Genomic DNA, 17,668 nt, shown 5'->3' with positions numbered 1-17,668 from the left:
CCTTTCAAAAATCTAATTCAGGAGTGCATCCCTGAGTCTAACAGTTCTGCACTTTGAAAACTTCAGTGAAGATGGATGTATTTTATATTTTCCTCTCAAAGAAAGAAAAATTCCAAGGGGAGGACCCACCATCTGTGGTTAATTAAATAATTTAAAGATAATATTGAACTTAAAGAAAAAGCATATAATTACGCCAAGACATGTGATAAGTCAGAAGATTGGGCAGAATATAAAAAGAGCAAAGAATGCTGAAAAGATTAATAAGGAGGGAAAAATTAGAGTAGCTTTCTCCCATAGCGAGAAATATGAACACATTGTAAGAGTTTCTATAGATATTTAAAAAGAGTTAACAAAGTGAGCATTGGTCATTTAGAAAGTGAGTCTGGGGACTTAATGGATAATAAGGAGATGGCAAATGAATTGAACAGGTATTTTGCATCGGTCTTCATAGAGGTTACAAGTAACATCCCAAATTAGCTGCATGTCAGGAAATGGAAGGGAGGACAGGACTCAAGAAAATTACAATCACCAGGGAAGTGGTACCGAGCACATTTTTGGAGCTGTGGGCTGACAGGCCCCCCACCCCCCGCCGGTCCTGATGGACTTCATCCTAAGGTCTTAAAAGAAGTGGCTAGTGAAATAGTTGATGCAATGGTTTTAATTTTCCAAAATTCCCTAAATTCGATTGGAAAGCAGCCAATCTAACTCCTTTATTCAAAAAGGGAGACAGAATGCAGGAAACGACAGACTAGTTAGTAAAAGGTCTAGGTAATCAGGCAGAGTGAACATGGTTTTGTGAAAGGGAAATCATGTTTAACCAATTTATTGGAGTTCTTTGAGGAAGTAACATGTTCTGTGGAAAAGGGGTGAATGGTACTGTACTTCAATTTCCAGAGGGCATTTGATAAGGTGCCACATCAAAGGTTATTGCGAAAAATAAAAGTTCATGGTGTAGGGGGTAACATATTAACATGTTTAGAAGATTGGCTCGCTAACAGGAAATAGAGTATGCATAAATGGGTCATTTTCTGGTTGGCAAGATGTAACGAGTGGTGTGCATTACTGTTGGGGCCTCAACATTTTACAATTTATATAAATGACTTGGATGAAGGGACCAAAGGTATGGTTGCTAAATTTGCTGATGACACAAAGATAGGTAGGAAAGTAGGTTGTGCAGAGGACATGAGGCTACAAAGTGATATAGATAGGTTAAGTGAGTGGGCAAAGATCTGGCAAATGGAGTATAATGTGGGAAAATATGAAATAGTCCATTTTGTCAGGAAGAATATAAAAGAAGCATATTATTGAAATGGTGAGAGATTGCAGAGCTCTGAGATGCAGAGGGACCTGGGTGTCCTAGGGCATATGTTTATTGTGAGGGAAATTGCATACAAAAGTAGGGAGGTTATGCTTTAGTTATACAGGGCATTGGTGAGACCACATCAGGAGTACTGTGTACAGAATTGGTCTCCTTATTTAAGGAAGGATGGAAATGTGTTGGAAGCAGTTCAGAGAAGGTTGACTGGACTAATACTTGGAATTGCCCGGTTGTCTTATGAGGAAAGTTTGGACAGGCTAGGCTTGTATCCACTGGAATTTTGAAGAGTAAGATGCGACTTGATTGAAATATATAAAATCTTGAGGGGTCTTGACAGGATGGATGTGAAAAGGATGTTTGCTCTTGTGGGAAAATCTAGAACAAGGGGTCACTATTTAAAAATAAGGGGTTGCCTATTTAAGATCGAGATGAGAAATTTTTACTCTGAGGGTTGTGAGTGTGAGTGTTTGGAACTCTCTTCCTCAAAAGGCAATAGAAGAAGAGTCTTTGAATATTTTTAAGGTAGGTGTAGATAGATTCTTGATGAGCAAGGGGGTGAAAGGTTATCGGAGGTAGGTGGGATTGTGGAGTAATCAGTTCAGCCATTTCTCCCCGTCTCTTTACTCCTTCATGTGTGAGTCTAAGCAGTAAATGCCAACCAGCGATTCAGTTGTGAGTAGTGTATGATTGAGGGGGAGGAAGCGGGGTCTGGGGCAACCATTACAATGCAGCCCAAACCTGGCTTTGCCTGATGTCCACAAATATGCACTTCCAACAGTATTCATTGGACAGTAGTCATGAACTGGAACTCTTGCAGACTGAAAACAGGATTGGGTGTCCAGTTCTGGATATCTGTTTTACATATTGATGCACTGCCAGCATAATTCAATTCATTTCCCATCCCTCTTGTTTTAGCCAAAATTATTATGCCGAATCTTCAGGGATGACAAATTTGGAACTCCTTCAAGTCATATGCTCTGATATTAAACATTCTTAATAATATTGATTAGTTTTTATTAAGTTAACTGTTGTCCTTTTCAGGGCTTGAAGATGGACCAGACAGTTCGGTTAATGATAGCAAAAGCTATGAAGATGGAAATATTTCTAAGCTAGTTTGGAAACAGACAGTGTCTGATGAAGCAATGTCTTTCACTGAATCTACATGTTTGGGACTGAGAAGAGTGAAATCTTACACTAGAAAGAGAAAGAAAAACTCCGCCATTGGCAATTTTCGGACAAGCAATATTAAAACTTTATCATCTCTCTCTCCTGATGAAAAGGGCTCCTTGGAGGGCATTGTGGTTGAGTCAAACTACAACGTGGTTTCTAATAACTTGACTCTTAGTCCAGTTAAAGACTGCAATACAGAACAGATTTTTTTGAATGATAAGAACTCCATCAATCAAAACCAGAGTCCTGATACTCACTCATATGACAAAAGCTCAGAGAAGGAATTATCAGGTCAGAATATAACTTCTTCATCTGACTGGTCACAGCTGAATCTCTCAGAACTTGATGAGTGCCAGATGTTTAATGGATGTTCTGGCATAGTGGATTCTTCTACAAATGCATTTTGTTTGAAAAATGTGGGGGATCTAACACTCAGTTCGAATGAAAATGCTAGTAATGAGCAACTAGATAACACTTCAGAAGAAGACATTGGTAAAGGATCCAGTTCTGTATCCTGTGAAGAGATGGGTCCAGTAGGGCAGCGTTCAACCTCTCATTCTTTAACAGACGAAGTAACAAAGATTAATTTTAATCACTGTGCAGTTGCTAATGATTTCAGAACAGTCGATGAAAGCACAAAGAATTCTGAAGCAGAAGTGAAATCCACTACTCCAGATCATACTTGTGGTTCAACCCAGTTGTCAAAACTACTCACTCCTGAAATTCCATGCACAGATTGTGTTAAACTCGGTGATCCAACACAAATTCAACTACTTGTCGAGGGATGGATGGATTTCGGTTCTGAAACTGTAGAAACCAGACTTTTTCCCTTTTGCACGAATGAAAGAGCACAGATAAAAAAAGGCACTAACCTTGAAAATAAAACAAACTTAATAAAGCCAATAACTACTTTGGAAGATCAGAAAGCCAGTTTTACAGACTCTCTCAGTAATGATGATATGCTCATTCAACAAACGGTAGATTCTAGAATACTTAGTGACGGTGTTTGCTGTGTAGCAGATCCAGATACTGCTAAAAGTACCTCACTGGTTCTGGATTTGGTAAAAAGTCAGGTGAATGAAGAAGACCAGAGTTTCTTACTTTCCAATCTGAAGGGACGTCCACGGAAATTCATTTACTCTCTGCAAGACCCTTCAAATCATGGAGCACATGAGAACATATCTTCGGACGCAGCTGATTTACAAAATAGTAGACCGATTCTTCCTCTGGCACTGAAGCCTTCCTGCAAATCATCCGCCCAAAAATCTGGAATGCTGCACAAGTCTGTGTCAGGTATTACTCACTTTGTGCTAATTTTTACTCTTTTTTTGCTATATCCTAAATGTTTGCAATTTTAGATGCCCTTTATAGATAACTGAAGTGTATCAAAGATTACCAACAGAATGGACTGAAGCAAAAAATAGTGCATCACAAATATACTGTCTGAGCCACCAACTAATTAGCAAATTCTAGTGATTTTGGGATACACTAGTAAAATACAAATTATAGTGCATGAGTTCATCAGTCACAAGAGTACACCATTGTTTAGCTGTTGCAGACTACATCCTATTCTCAGCATTGAGAATTTTTAATTTCACATCTCGTCAAAAACAGATTAAAAGCCAAGAAATGGTGTGTGTGCCTGTCCGTAGGAAAGCAAGTTAGTGTAGAAGTGGACTATAATAGTTTTTGTTTTAAGTGGCATTCAGTTGGTACTTTGAACTATCTCACATGCAACAGAAAAAATTTACATGAAGCACAACAACCCCCAACTCAGGCTTGCATTAATGTCACTCAGTTGTTTCTTTTATAAGAAATGGACAATAAATGTAGTCTTCCCAGCATTGCTCTCCTCTTGAAAATAAATGAAAATTTGACTAATCCTTAACAGTAGATTTTTTTTATAAAAGAAAAATATCATCTAACAAATTAATTGAAAGGGCCTTTTGTTTCACTTGAAGGACTTTCCACAATATTGCCAATTTATTTCTTTAGGAATTATGTGGACAAGATTTGTACATTTTAGCATAAGTTTTGTTTAGGTAATCTTACTCTATGACTTTTTGGGGGTTTTAACTTTCAATGTGCTTTTCTGTCTTTAGGTTTTACTACTTCAGGTACTTACAAAGAAAATGAGGAAGCTACCAACATTGAATTTGTTCCTGGCATTGATCCCTCTGATAAAGCCAGTGAGACACATGACCCTGAAGCAAATGAAAACCTGCAACACAATCATCATCTGCATAAGGTTTCTGACTGGGTAGCGGATAGAGTAATGCCTCAGCATCTTAAACAAGATGAAACTGCTGATAAATTATCACATGCTTCCAATAATGGCAAGAGTTGGAATAATTTTTTGACGCCACTGAACAGTAGACCCACTTCCCGTAACAGGAGGGAGCGTAGAATTTTTGCCGCAGCTTGTCACACGGTGGCTAAAAGGCTAACTATGGAATCTAAAGTGATGTTGACTAATAGGTTTGATGTCCAGGCTGGAGATACTGAGGACAGTTGTGTACTTTCAGTTGTTGACTCTGTTCAACCGGAGAAGGCATGTGTAATTGAAAATACTGTTATGCAGAACAAGGGGGAGTCCTATTTTGAGTTTAGATTGTCACCTTTATCTGATGCAAATCAAAGTCCTCTGCATTATGGTTGCTGTAAAACAAATCTTCAAAGAAACACAATTATCCATGATGACCTTGACAGTAATTATACATTTGTGCCAATTGCTACACAATTATCAACCAAGCAACTAGCCTGCACTTCGATTATATCTCACACAGTATCATCTCACTCCTCCTCTATGTCTAATGTTTTGTACAAAACAAAGCAACTTTTCTCCGATCTTAAAAATTGTAAGAGAACTTTGAAAAACAAGACTGGTCTGTCTGAACCCCAGCCAATGAAACCAAAAGAAAATATAGAGATATCAACTTCTTTTAATAAAGATAAACATTTTGAGGGAACTCTTGCTGTTGACGAAGAATTGCCAAATGAAGATCGGAGACTTGACTTGTATACTTTTGTAGAAGCTGAAAAGAGAGAATGTTCTGTTAATACAGATTTTCACATTGGTAATAGAAAAATTGCAGTGTTGGCATCCACTTTGAAGAGCAGAAAATTGATTGCTGAAGTAGACAATGATTCATTCTTGGCTTCTTCAGAACCTGTATTGGTACAGTCTTTGCCAGAATGTGAAACAAAATATACGGAAAGTGCTTTTACAGAAGTTAAGAAAATACCATACAACATACCATCTTCCACTATATCTAGTCTTGGAATGACTTTGAACAAGTCCACCAAGTTAACAGAGGGATGTATGAATTCACATAAGGAAGCACGAGCAGCTCTTTCTGCATCTATCACCAAAACAAAATTCTATGAGCTTGCTGAAATTACCCAACCTTCACACTACATTGTACCAATACAAGAAGAGAACACAAGTAGAATGGAATTGAAATCTCAGAGTGCAGATGGTGATATCAGTTCTGTGACAACAATAAAAGAAATTTGTACTGTTTTAGAAAACACACAAACCCCACTAATATGTGGACATTCTGAATCTTGTAAATGTGGGCCCAATTTTAATGACCTAAAGACTGCTGAACACACAGATTTATCTGCTGAAAACCTTTCAAAAGGGAAATTGTTAGAAAAACTCGAAAATGAGAGCATGGAAGTGAACTCTGCACATGAAGTTGTCAATGAATGTGTCACATCAAAAAATAGATTTGGGAATCAAGAAAGTAATAGTCCAATCTCTTCAGCTAATGCAGAGATCAAAACTGAAACTCCTAAAGTCAATGTTGCAATCGAAAATGTTAAACAGCCCCCAATTGCCTTTGTAAAAACACAAACTGTTGATTCCAGTGCAACCATGTCTCAGCCGAAATTGCTTGGGAAATGCGCTTGTTTGACAGCTAGTCAAACAGAGCTAACGGAATTGTTTGGCATATTAGAGGATGCAGGTAGCCAGTTTGAATGTACGCAATTTAGAAAACAATCTGCAATTGATGTAACTAACAAGGATACCAACCTGCTGATTAATGAGCGTTTAGGTCACACTCCACCAGCTCCTATTTTGGATAGATGGAAGGAGATTGATTTTGATGAAAGTTTGGAGATTGAACCTTCAGTGCTGTTGAATGTTAAGCCATGTAACTCGCAACAACAAGCAGAGTCCTCAAAGATGAGATCTGAAATCTATCAACCGAATACAGAAAAAATAGATCAAACCATACCAGATAAACTTGCTGATTTCTTTGTTGGCTTGAGTAATAAAGAGAAAGAAATTGCATCATCTACAGTACCAAATTTCCATACAAATTCTATGGAACTTACCTCAAATAGTGTTAAAGTAAAACCAGTTACAGTGCTTGATCAAGCAATTCCACCCCTGAAAGATGAAGTGAATTTTAAAGGAGAATATGGGGGTTTTTGTGCAGCAAATGGAAATAAAATAAAGCTCTCTGTTGAGAGTCTGAAAAAAGCAGCGAACGTTTTCAAGGACATTGACAATGATCAAACTACTACTCAGATACATGCAATTAGTAGTTTAAGTTATTTACCAGATGGTTCTGTCATTGAGTCTGCAAAGGTAACTGAGGGTAAATTAAATTATGTTCGAAAAACAGTAAAAAGTAGTGAGTCATACCAGCTTCATGCAGCTCATGACAATCATTTAACTGTAAAGACTAAAAATATTCAGGATAACACGTTGAAATGTGAGAGTAAAATTGAGAACAGTGATAGAAAAATAAGTGGTTTTCAGACAGTAGGGAGCAGGAGGTTCACTGTATCTGACGAAGCAACTCTAGATAAAGGAATATATTTAACTACCGAGCAAAATGTAATGAAAAAATCTGATCGTAAGAACAACGGGCAACCTAGTTCAATTAAAAATACAATTTGGGAAAAGAACACATGGCAACCTGGCTACAATGGCACAGAAGACACTGGGAACAAGGAATTAGTTGACTGTAAAATAGAGCCCACAGGTGATTACTTATTGCCCAAAACTTTTGCTAGCCATTTCAAACCCTTGTTTGAAGCACCAGCTATTGCGGGCAGTGATGAAATCAAGTGTTTCCAGACTGCAAGTGGTAAGAGAGTTACAAACTCCAAAGGAAACCTGAATAAAGCGAAAAGTTTGCTTGCGACTGAAGAATGCTGCAGTGAAAACTGCCAAAACTCTCAGCTACCTGCAGAAATAGCAAAAAATTCACCTCAACAACTTGATGAGAGCAAGAATACTTTTCAAAGCCATGTGGGAAAAAAAGGTTCAAATCTAGAACTCGGTGATCAAAAAGGGAGTAGTCAGACAGTATTAAATGTTTCGGTTTGTGCTGCATTTATAGTTCACAGTGAGAAAAATATCTGTAAGGATACTAATTCAATTCAAAATAATTCACTATTTGCTGCTACAGGCACTGGAATGAAAGGATTCCAAACTGCCAGTGGTAAGATGGTTCCTGTGTGCAAAGCATCTCTTGATAAAGCAAAAATTTTATTTGCTGAGGAGGATCTATTAAATAAAACTAGAAAACATTCTGTTGAAACATTTTCCACTGTATCTCTGTGTCCACATACTGGCTCACCTTTAATTCAGAGTGCAGCAAAAAGTGCAATGAAGAATCAGTTGGCGAATAACTGCAGTCCTGAAATGCTTCACCTCTTGAATCCTGAAAGTCACAGCAAGTTGCATGATTTTTCTGTTCAAAGTGAACATATATCTGAGCATTCGAATCTGGGCATTGGTCTAGAAATGAAAGGTTTCCAGACTGCTAGTGGTAGAAGAGTCAGTGTGTCAAAGGTGGCTTTGGATAAAGGGAAGGCTTTGTTTATTGAAGAGGATTGTAATAAATTGAGAATTCAAGATAGTTTAATATCAGATGCAAAAATTAAAGATGTATCTTGTGAGGGCAATGTTTTAAATGATGGAGACTTTGAGGAAGCTGAACTTCCACAAAGGTTAGATATGAGAAACCAAATGAACAGTCTTCCAGTGAAGCAGTCTTTAGGGTTCTGTACAGCAAATGGAAGCATTGTTTCAGTTAGTGAGACAAACTTAAAATATGTAAAAGAGAAATGTTCAGATGATGAACCTGAGGAAAGCAAAATTTCACTTTCAAATACTGCAAATATTAATCCAGATGTTGTTGCTGGTGATGTATCTGAGCCTCCTCACCGGTTTCTTAAAACTGGACTTATTGCCTTCAGCACAGCAAGTGGAAAATCTGTACATGTATCAGAAGAATCTTTACAGAAATACAAACATTTCTTTACTGAAGAAGGAGTTAATAAGGCGAAATTTAAGAGGACCATAGACAAAGATTTGAAATCCAAGGAAAACAGACTTTCTGAAGAAACGGATCCAGATACCTCCAGCACAAAGGCATCTCTTGGATTCAACACAGCAAGCGGAAAAGCAGTTTTTATTTCTGATGATGCACTTCAGAAAGTTAAGTATATGTTGAAAGAATTTGACATAAATGATTCTTTAAGTAGCTCAAAATGTTCAAAAAGTACATCTTGCGACAAACCTCAGCAGTTGCCATTAACATCTACTTGTTCTTCATCACTGTTTCATAATACCACAATGAGCAATGAACAAACATGTGAAGAAGAAAGTTCAGAGTTGATTCACAAAATATCAAGTAACTGCACAGAGAGTGGTTTGGTCATGCAAAATCCTGCCCAAGTAAAGTCAAGTGAAAAGGAGATTAATAGATCTACAAGAAATTTGGCAGCATCTTGGAATAAGTGTATTCTCATGTCTGGATTTCAAACAGCTAAGGGGAAAGAAGTAATGGTAGAAGAAAGTAGTTTAACTGCAGCAAGAATGCATCTGGCTTCAGATGAAAGTGATAAATTGGACCGTACTGCTGAGAGAGTTGATGTGCATATTGAAAGTAGAATTAAACCAATTTGCAAAGTAAGCAATATATCTACATCTATAGTGCATGCATTGAAGAGTAATCATGGCACACATTGCAAAACGCTAGAAAATGACATGGAAAAAGAGGCTGTGGAGGGTTCCAAGGTTTTGATGGAAGATGATGAACCTTTTGGCACTACACCAAGCAAGGTTTTTAGAACAACCTATGACAGCACAGATCAATCCATTAGACCAGAATTAAGAACAGGAAAAAGACGGAGATCAGAGGGAAAAACTGCAACAGGTAAGTTATATTAAATTTGGTGAAATTATTTAGGGTAATTTTTTTGAATTCTATAAAGGCATAATCCAGATGGCATGAGTCATTTGAGCCCTGGATGCTCCAATGTAGACCACTATTATGCACCTATTTAGTAGGTAGAGCAAACTGCTCATTCTACCTCCAATCAAGCATTAACTCATTTAAGTATCGGAATATTAAGCACAGCCAGTCCACAGATGGTGCAGTGTAGCTGTTGGCCACCGAAGGTCGAACAGTTCTTGACTAACCTTTGATTCTCTCCATCTCTGCAACTCTCCTCCTTCTAAAAAGCCACTTCAAAACAATTCACTTTAATCTAGCTATCACCTTCCTAATCACCCCCTTCCTGGCTTGGTGTCTTTCATTATGCCTATTGGGGAAGTGCCTTAGGGCATCTTTGATATTAAAAGCATGAGATAAAAGCAAGTTGTTTCTGGAAAGTGATCTGTGTTTTTTCCCCTAAATTATGTTGATTCCATGTATTGTAAGGTAACTCTCAGTTTCTGTTTAACCTGTATGTGCATATTTTCTCCAAATTTGGGCCCAATTTCTTTTTTTTTTTTGCTTTGCCCACTCCTACTTTCTTTACCACTTCCGGCCCTGCTCTACATAGAAACATAGAAAATAGGAGCAGGAGTAGGCCGTTAGGCCCTTTGAGCCTGCTCCGCCGTTCATTATGATCATGGCTGATCATCCAACTCAGTAACCTGTTCCCGCTTTCGCCCCATACCCTTTGATCCCTTTAGACCCAAGAGCTATATCTAACTCCTTCTTGAAAACATACAATGTTTTGGCCTCAACTGTTTTCTGTGGTAGCGAATTCCACAGGTTCACCACTCTGGGTAAAGAAATTTCTCCTCATTTCAGTCCTGAAAGGTTTACCCTGTATCCTTAGACTATGACCCCTGGTTCTGGACTCCCCCGCCATCGGGAACATCTTTCCTGCATCTACCCCGTCAAGTCCCGTTAGAATTTTATAGGTTTCTATGAGATCCCCCCTCACTCTTCTGAACTCCAGCGAATATTAGAATTAGAATTTTAGAATTAGAACATTACAGCGCAGTACAGGCCCTTCAGCCCTCGATGTTGCGCCGACCTGTGAAACCATCCGACCTACAATATTCCATTTTCATCCATATGTCTATCCAATGACCACTTAAATGCCCTTAAAGTTGGCGAGTCTACTACTGTTGCAGGCAGGGCGTTTCATGCCCCTACTACTCTCTGAGTAAAGAAACTACCTCTAACATCTGTCCTATATCTATCACCCCTCAACTTAAAGCTATGTCCCCTCGTGTTTGCCATCACCATCCGAGGAAAAAGACTCTCACCAGAGTTTTGTACAGCTGCAGCATGACCTCGTGGCTCCGAAACTCGATCCCCCTACTAATAAAAGCTAACACTACCAAGAATCTTCCCATTAGCCCAGTACTCTGCATTCCTGTTACTCCTTCCAAAGTGAATCACCTCACACTTTTCCGCATTAAGCTCCATTTGCCATCTCTCAGCCCAGCTCTGCAGCCTATCTATGTCCCTCTGTACCCTACAACATCCTTCGGCACTATCCACAACTCCACCGACCTTCGTGTCATCCGCAAATTTACTAACCCACCCTTCTACACCCTCTTCCAGGTCATTTATAAAAATGACAAACAGCAGTGGCCCCAAAACAGATCCTTGCGGTACACCACTAGTACTTAAACTCCAGGATGAACATTTGCCATCAACCACCACCCTCTGTCTTCTTTCAGCTAGCCAATTTCTGATCCAAAGCTCTAAATCACCTTCAACCCCATACTTCCGTATTTTCTGCAATAGCCTACCGTGGGGAACCTTATCAAACGCCTTACTGAAATCCATATACACCACATCCACTGCTTTACCCTCATCCACCTGTTTGGTCACCTTCTCGAAAAACTCAATAAGGTTTGTGAGGCACGACCTACCCTTCACAAAACCGTGCTGACTATCGCTAATGAACTTATTCTTTTCAAGATGATTATAAATCCTGTCTCTTATAACCTTTTCCAACATTTTACCCACAACCGAAGTAAGGCTCACAGGTCTATAATTACCAGGGCTGTCTCTACTCCCCTTCTTGAACAAGGGGACAACATTTGCTATCCTCCAGTCTTCCGGCACTATTCCTGTCGACAATGACGACATAAAGATCAACAACAAAGGCTCTGCAATCTCCTCCCTGGCTTCTCAGAGAATCCTAGGATAAATCCCATCTGGCCCAGGGGACTTATCTATTTTCACACTTTCCAAAATTGCTAACATCTCCTCCTTGTGAACCTCAATCCCATCTAGCCTAGTAGTCTGAATCTCCGTATTCTCCTCAACAACATTTTTTCTCTACTGTAAATACTGACGAAAAATATTCATTTAACGCTTCCCCTATCTCCTCTGATTCCACACACAACTTCCCACTACTATCCTTGATTGGCCCTAATCTAACTCTAGTCATTCTTTTATTCCTGATATACCTATAGAAAGCCTTAGGGTTTTCCTTGATCCTATCCGCCAATGACTTCTCGTGTCCTCTCCTTGCTCTTCTTAGCTCTCCCTTTAGATCCTTCCTGGCTAGCTTGTAACTCTCAAGCGCCCTAACTGAGCCTTCACGTCTCATCCTAACATAAGCCGCCCTCTTCCTCTTGACAAGCGCTTCAACTTCTTTAGTAAACCACGGCTCCCTTGCTCGACAACTTCCTCCCTGCCTGACAGGTACATACTTATCAAGGACACGCAGTAGCTGTAGCTGCTCCTTGAATAAGCTCCACATTTCGATTGTGCCCATCCCCTGCAGTTTCCTTCCCCATCCTACGCATCCTAAATCTTGCCTAATCGCATCATAATTTCCTTTTCCCCAGCTATAATTCTTGCCCTGCGGTATATACCTGTCCCTGCCCATCGCTAAGGTAAACCTAACCGAATTGTGATTACTATCACCAAAGTGCTCACCTACATCTAAATCTAACACCTGGCCGGGTACCAAATCCAATGTGGCATCGCCCCTTGTTGGCCTGTCTACATACTGTGTCAGAAAACCCTCCTGCACACACTGGACAAAAACTGACCCATCTAAAGTACTCGAACTGTAGTATTTCCAGTCAATATTTGGAAAGTTAAAGTCCCCCATAACAACTACCCTGTTACTCTCGCCCCTGTCGAGAATCATCTTCGCTATCCTTTCCTCTACATCTCTGGAACTATTCGGAGGTCTATAGAAGACTCCCAACAGGGTGACCTCTCCTCTCCTGTTTCTAACCTCGGCCCATACTACCTCAGTAGACGAGTCCTCAAACGTCCTTTCTGCCGCTGTAATACTCTCCTTGATTAACAATGCCACACCCCCCCCTCTTTTACCATCTTCTCTGTTCTTACTGAAGCATCTAAATCGCGGAACCTGCAACATCCATTCCTGCCCCTGCTCTACCCATGTCTCCGAAATGGCCACTGCATCGAGATCCCAGGTACCAACCCATGCTGCAAGCTCACCCACCTTATTCCGGATGCTCCTGGCGTTGAAGTAGACACACTTTAAACCAAGTTCTTGCTTGCCAGTGCCCTCTTGCGTCCTTGTAACCTTATCCCTGACCTCACTACTCTCAACATCCTGTACACTGGAACTACAATTTAGGTTCCCATTCCCCTGCTGAATTAGTTTAAACTCCCCCGAAGAGCACTAGCAAATCTCCCCCCCCCCAGGATATTGGTACCCCTCTGGTTCAGGTGAAGACCATCCTGTTTGTAGAGGTCCCACCTACCCCAGAAAGAGCCCCAATTATCCAGGAAACCAAAACCCTCCCTCCTGCACCATCCCTGCAGCCACGTGTTCAACTCCTCTCTCTCCCTATTCCTCGCTTCGCTATCACGTGGCACGGGCAACAACCCAGAGATAACAACTCTGTTTGTTCTCGCTCTAAGCTTCCACCCTAGCTCCCTGAATTTCTGCCTTAAATCCCCATCTCTCTTCCTACTTATGTCGTTGGTGCCTATGTGGACCACGACTTGGGGCTGCTCCCCCTCCCCCTTAAGGATCCCAAAAACACGATCTGAGACATCACGAACCCTGGCACCTGGGAGGCAACACACCAACCATGAGTCTCTCTTGTTCCCACAGAACCTCCTATCTGTTCCCCTAACTATGGAGTCCCCAATGACTAATGCTCTGCTCCTCTTCCCCCTTCCCTTCTGAGCAACAGGGACAGACTCTGTGCCAGAGACCTGTACCCCATTGCTTACCCCTGGTAAGTCGTCCCCCGCAACAGTATCCAAAACGGTATACCTGTTGTTGAGGGAAACGGCCACAGGGGATCCCTGCACTGCATGCTGGTTCCCTCTCCTTCCCCTGACGGTAACCCATCTACCTACTTCTTTTACCTGAGGTGTGACTACCTCCCCATAACTCCTCTCAATAACCCCCTCCGCCTCCCGAATGATCCGAAGTTCATCCAGCTCCAGTTCCCGAACGCGGTTCTCGAGGAGCTGGAGTTGGGTGCACTTCCCGCAGATGCAGTCAGCAGGGACACACTTGGCGACCCTTACCTCCCACATTCTGCAGGAGGAACATACAACTGCCTTAACCTCCATTCCCACTATTCTAAATTGCTACAACCAAAACTAAAATAAATTGATTTTAAACCGCCCAAATATATAGTTTTTACTTACCCAGCAGTCCCCTGGTCCTCCGAAAACAAAAGGGAATTAACTTTTAACTTACACTGAAATTGACCTCCCAGCTCCGTACCTCCGCTTCTGTCAAAGCTGCTGCAACCAATCCTAACCGACTCAATCTCTCCTCATATGTCAGTCCCACCATCCCAGGAATCAGTCTGGTAAACCTTCGCTGCACTCCCTCTATAGCAAGAACATCCTTACTCAGATAAGGAGACCAAAACTGCACACAGTATTCCAGGTATGGCCTCACCAAGGCCCTGTTTAATTGCAGCAAGACATCCTTGCACCTGTACTCGAATCCTCTCGCTATGAAGGCCAACATACCATTTGCCTTTTTTACCGCTTGTTGGACCTGCATGCGACTGGTGTACGAGAACACCCAGGACTTGCTGCATATTCCCCTCTCTCAGTTTATAGCCATTCAGATAATCTGCCTTCCTACTTTTGCTACCAAAGTGGATAACCTCACATTTATCCACATTATACTGCATCTGCCATGCATTAGCCCACTCACTCAACTTGTCCAAATCACCCTGAAGCCTCTCTGCATCCTCGTCACAGCTCGCCCTCCCGCCCAGTTTTGTGTCATCTGAAAATTTGGAGATATTACATCTGTTCTCTTCCGCTTTTCATCTCCAGCCTATTTTTTCTCCTGCTTCCATCCCTGGCCCAAGACTTTCTCAAACTAGCCTGTGGCCTCACTCTGCTCCTTTAGTATCTTGCACCATACCATTTACATCCTTTTCAAGAGGTAGGCCAAACTGTATAATATCCATTGCAGTTGACCATCCTGCCCATCTCAATCCTTGAGGGTTAACTTCTCTCATCATCTCCCCATAACTCCTTTATCTCTTCTATGCTACCTGGCCCTGCTTGTGGATTATCAATCATCACCCTGTTCTTTATTGTCCTGTAGAGTGCTGCAAGCTCTTGAATTTGCTTTCTGCAACTTCATTATAGCTAAATCAATTGGCACGATGTTTATAACAGAAACTTACTTATGGATGGTGACTCCCTCCCTCTTATCAAAGCCTTCTCACCTGGAGACACCTTTCATTATTTGCCCTGCTCAAACCGCCGTGGTGGTGGTATAACTCTTAGATAATTAGATAAGAACATAAGCAATAGAAGCAGAAGTAGCCCATATGGCCCCTTGAGCCTCCCCTTCTATTCAGTACGATCATGGCTGATCATCTTATAGAAATTACACCATGGAAACGCATCTTCTGGCCCAACCAATAATGTTTGTCTTTGTCCAACATAAAAGCAATAGTCCTAATCCCATGTGCTAGCCCTGATCTCAACCCTTTATTCCATTTTCCTTCAACCAGCTATCAAGTAATTAAATATTGACATGGCCCTCCCCACAGCCCCCCCCCCCCCACCCCCGCTTTAATGACTAACTCTGGTAGTGCACTCTGCAGCCTTGCAACTCTAGGTTTAAATAAACATTCTTCTGCCCTCTGTTGTCAATCTCATCTATTTAATTTTGTATGTATGTCCCAATAATTTAGACCTTTCAAACACTGAAAACAGTCTGTTTCTATTTGCTCTGTCTCATTCCTTTATAATTTTAAAACCCTAATCAAATCACTCCCAAGTCTCTTCCAATTAAAGTAGTTCCTTTCTTCACTTCTTTCTCTGTGTTTGTATTTCTTCATACCAGGCTGCATCCTAGTTAACATTATGCTGTACCATCTCCTGCCTTAAATCCTTCCTGTAGTTTGGAACTCAAAACTGCACTTCGTATTCCAACTCTATTGACAAGTTCCACCTCTGTTTTCTGGTAATTTTTCTTCCTTCAAGCATCTTACATTCTTCATCCCTTTCACTAAATACACCTTGTCTGCAGCCGTCCCAAACCCAGTGCCAGCTTCCTCTTAATGGGCTCCCCTTTTTTTCAGTTTTTGGTTTCTCGTTCAGTATTGCCTTTCATGAAAATTCTCCCACCCATACCCATGGTCATCCTCTCAATCTTACCATCTCAAGCAACTTCTCCATTTCACTGATTAATCTCGAAACAATTGCTCATTTCCCCCTTACCAACCACATTCCCTTACTTTTCTTCAAGCTCACTGCCCTCACCCTTGCTTCCTGCACAAAAGATTCTTTGCCCATTACCAATTCATTGATAAGCTCCCAAATCCCTCTTCTCTGACCCTCTATTTCTCACAAAATATCTGCTACTGTTGAGCCATTCAACTGCTTCCTTTAACATTTACATCAAATCAAATCACTGGTCATTTAATACTCATTCCATCCCCCCAGGTATCATCCTATTTGCACTCCCTTAACTTATTGCCAGATTGGGCCTAACCACATTAAGTTCTTCCTTACCTTAGTCTCCTCTGGAAAATCATCCTCTTATTATTACAGGGTCATCTAGAAGGGCAAAGGCAACCTACAGTTTCTTATTTTCATAACAAACAAACCCTTTTCCCAGTCCACACGCCTCCACGGTTACATCAAGTACAAAGAGCTCATGACTTTCTTTGTGTCTCAAGATTGAGACCTGACATGCAGCTGCCTGGACTGTCACCTCATCTCATTTCTTCCACCCCTGCATCTCATGCTTACTGACATTAATGTCTTCCTTTGCTCAGGTATTGTCTGTCTCCTTTCCAAAATTGCCATCACTTCATCCTCAAAAAGCCCATCCTTGATCCATCTGTCTTCCTGGGTCGTCTCTCTTTTTCTCGCTAAAATTTTGAACAGGTCCTTGCCATCTAACTCTATGCCTATGTCTTTCAAACATCCCTGTATGAACTCTTTCAGTCTGGCTTCCAACCTGCTCAACATTGAGATTACTTTGGCCGTAGTCACAGATTTTATCTTTTGCCTGTAACTGCAGCACATTATGCCTCCTTGACCCTCACGCTATGAAATTTGACAAAGTTGAACAAACCATCCTGTTGCATTGCCTTGCTTGCTGTCAGCTGAATGTAACTGCTCTTGTGTGATTCCACACCTACCTATTTCAATGCAGCCAGCACTTCTCCGACAGTGCATTTTCTTCCCACCCCACCGTTACCTCTGTAGCTCCCCAACGATACACCCTTGGTGCCTGTCTTCTTGGTCAGCTGCATTCTCTGCGGGGGTCAGGTTTCATACTTATGTGGATGACACCCAGTTTAACTCCAGTAACTTTCCCTTTGACTCCATAATCGCTTCTATGCTGCCAGACTGCCTGATTGATCTCACAGAAGGATGCCATTCGACCGATCATGTCCACGCTGGCTTTCTGCAACAGCAACTCGACTAGTCCCACTTCCCTGCCATTTCCCTGTAGCCCTGC

The 17,668-nt window shown here is 41.1% G+C and overlaps 1 protein-coding gene across 6 annotated transcripts in view; it reads left to right on the top strand.

Annotated features, from left to right (window-relative positions):
• brca2 (BRCA2 DNA repair associated) overlaps positions 1–17,668 on the top strand; it is a 177,147-nt gene that overhangs the window by 56,165 nt on the left and 103,314 nt on the right. For all 6 annotated transcript variants that reach the window (XM_068033510.1, XM_068033512.1, XM_068033506.1 and 3 more), the window contains exons 10-11: positions 2,360–3,781; positions 4,591–9,672. In XM_068033510.1, coding sequence (XP_067889611.1) covers positions 2,360–3,781; positions 4,591–9,672 — 6,504 coding nt within the window. The remainder of the gene's footprint in view (positions 1–2,359; positions 3,782–4,590; positions 9,673–17,668) is intronic.

This window comes from Heterodontus francisci, chromosome 6 (assembly GCF_036365525.1).
Source record: "Heterodontus francisci isolate sHetFra1 chromosome 6, sHetFra1.hap1, whole genome shotgun sequence".
Taxonomy (NCBI): Eukaryota; Metazoa; Chordata; class Chondrichthyes; order Heterodontiformes; family Heterodontidae; genus Heterodontus; species Heterodontus francisci.
This window is presented reverse-complemented; position numbering and strand designations above follow the sequence as displayed.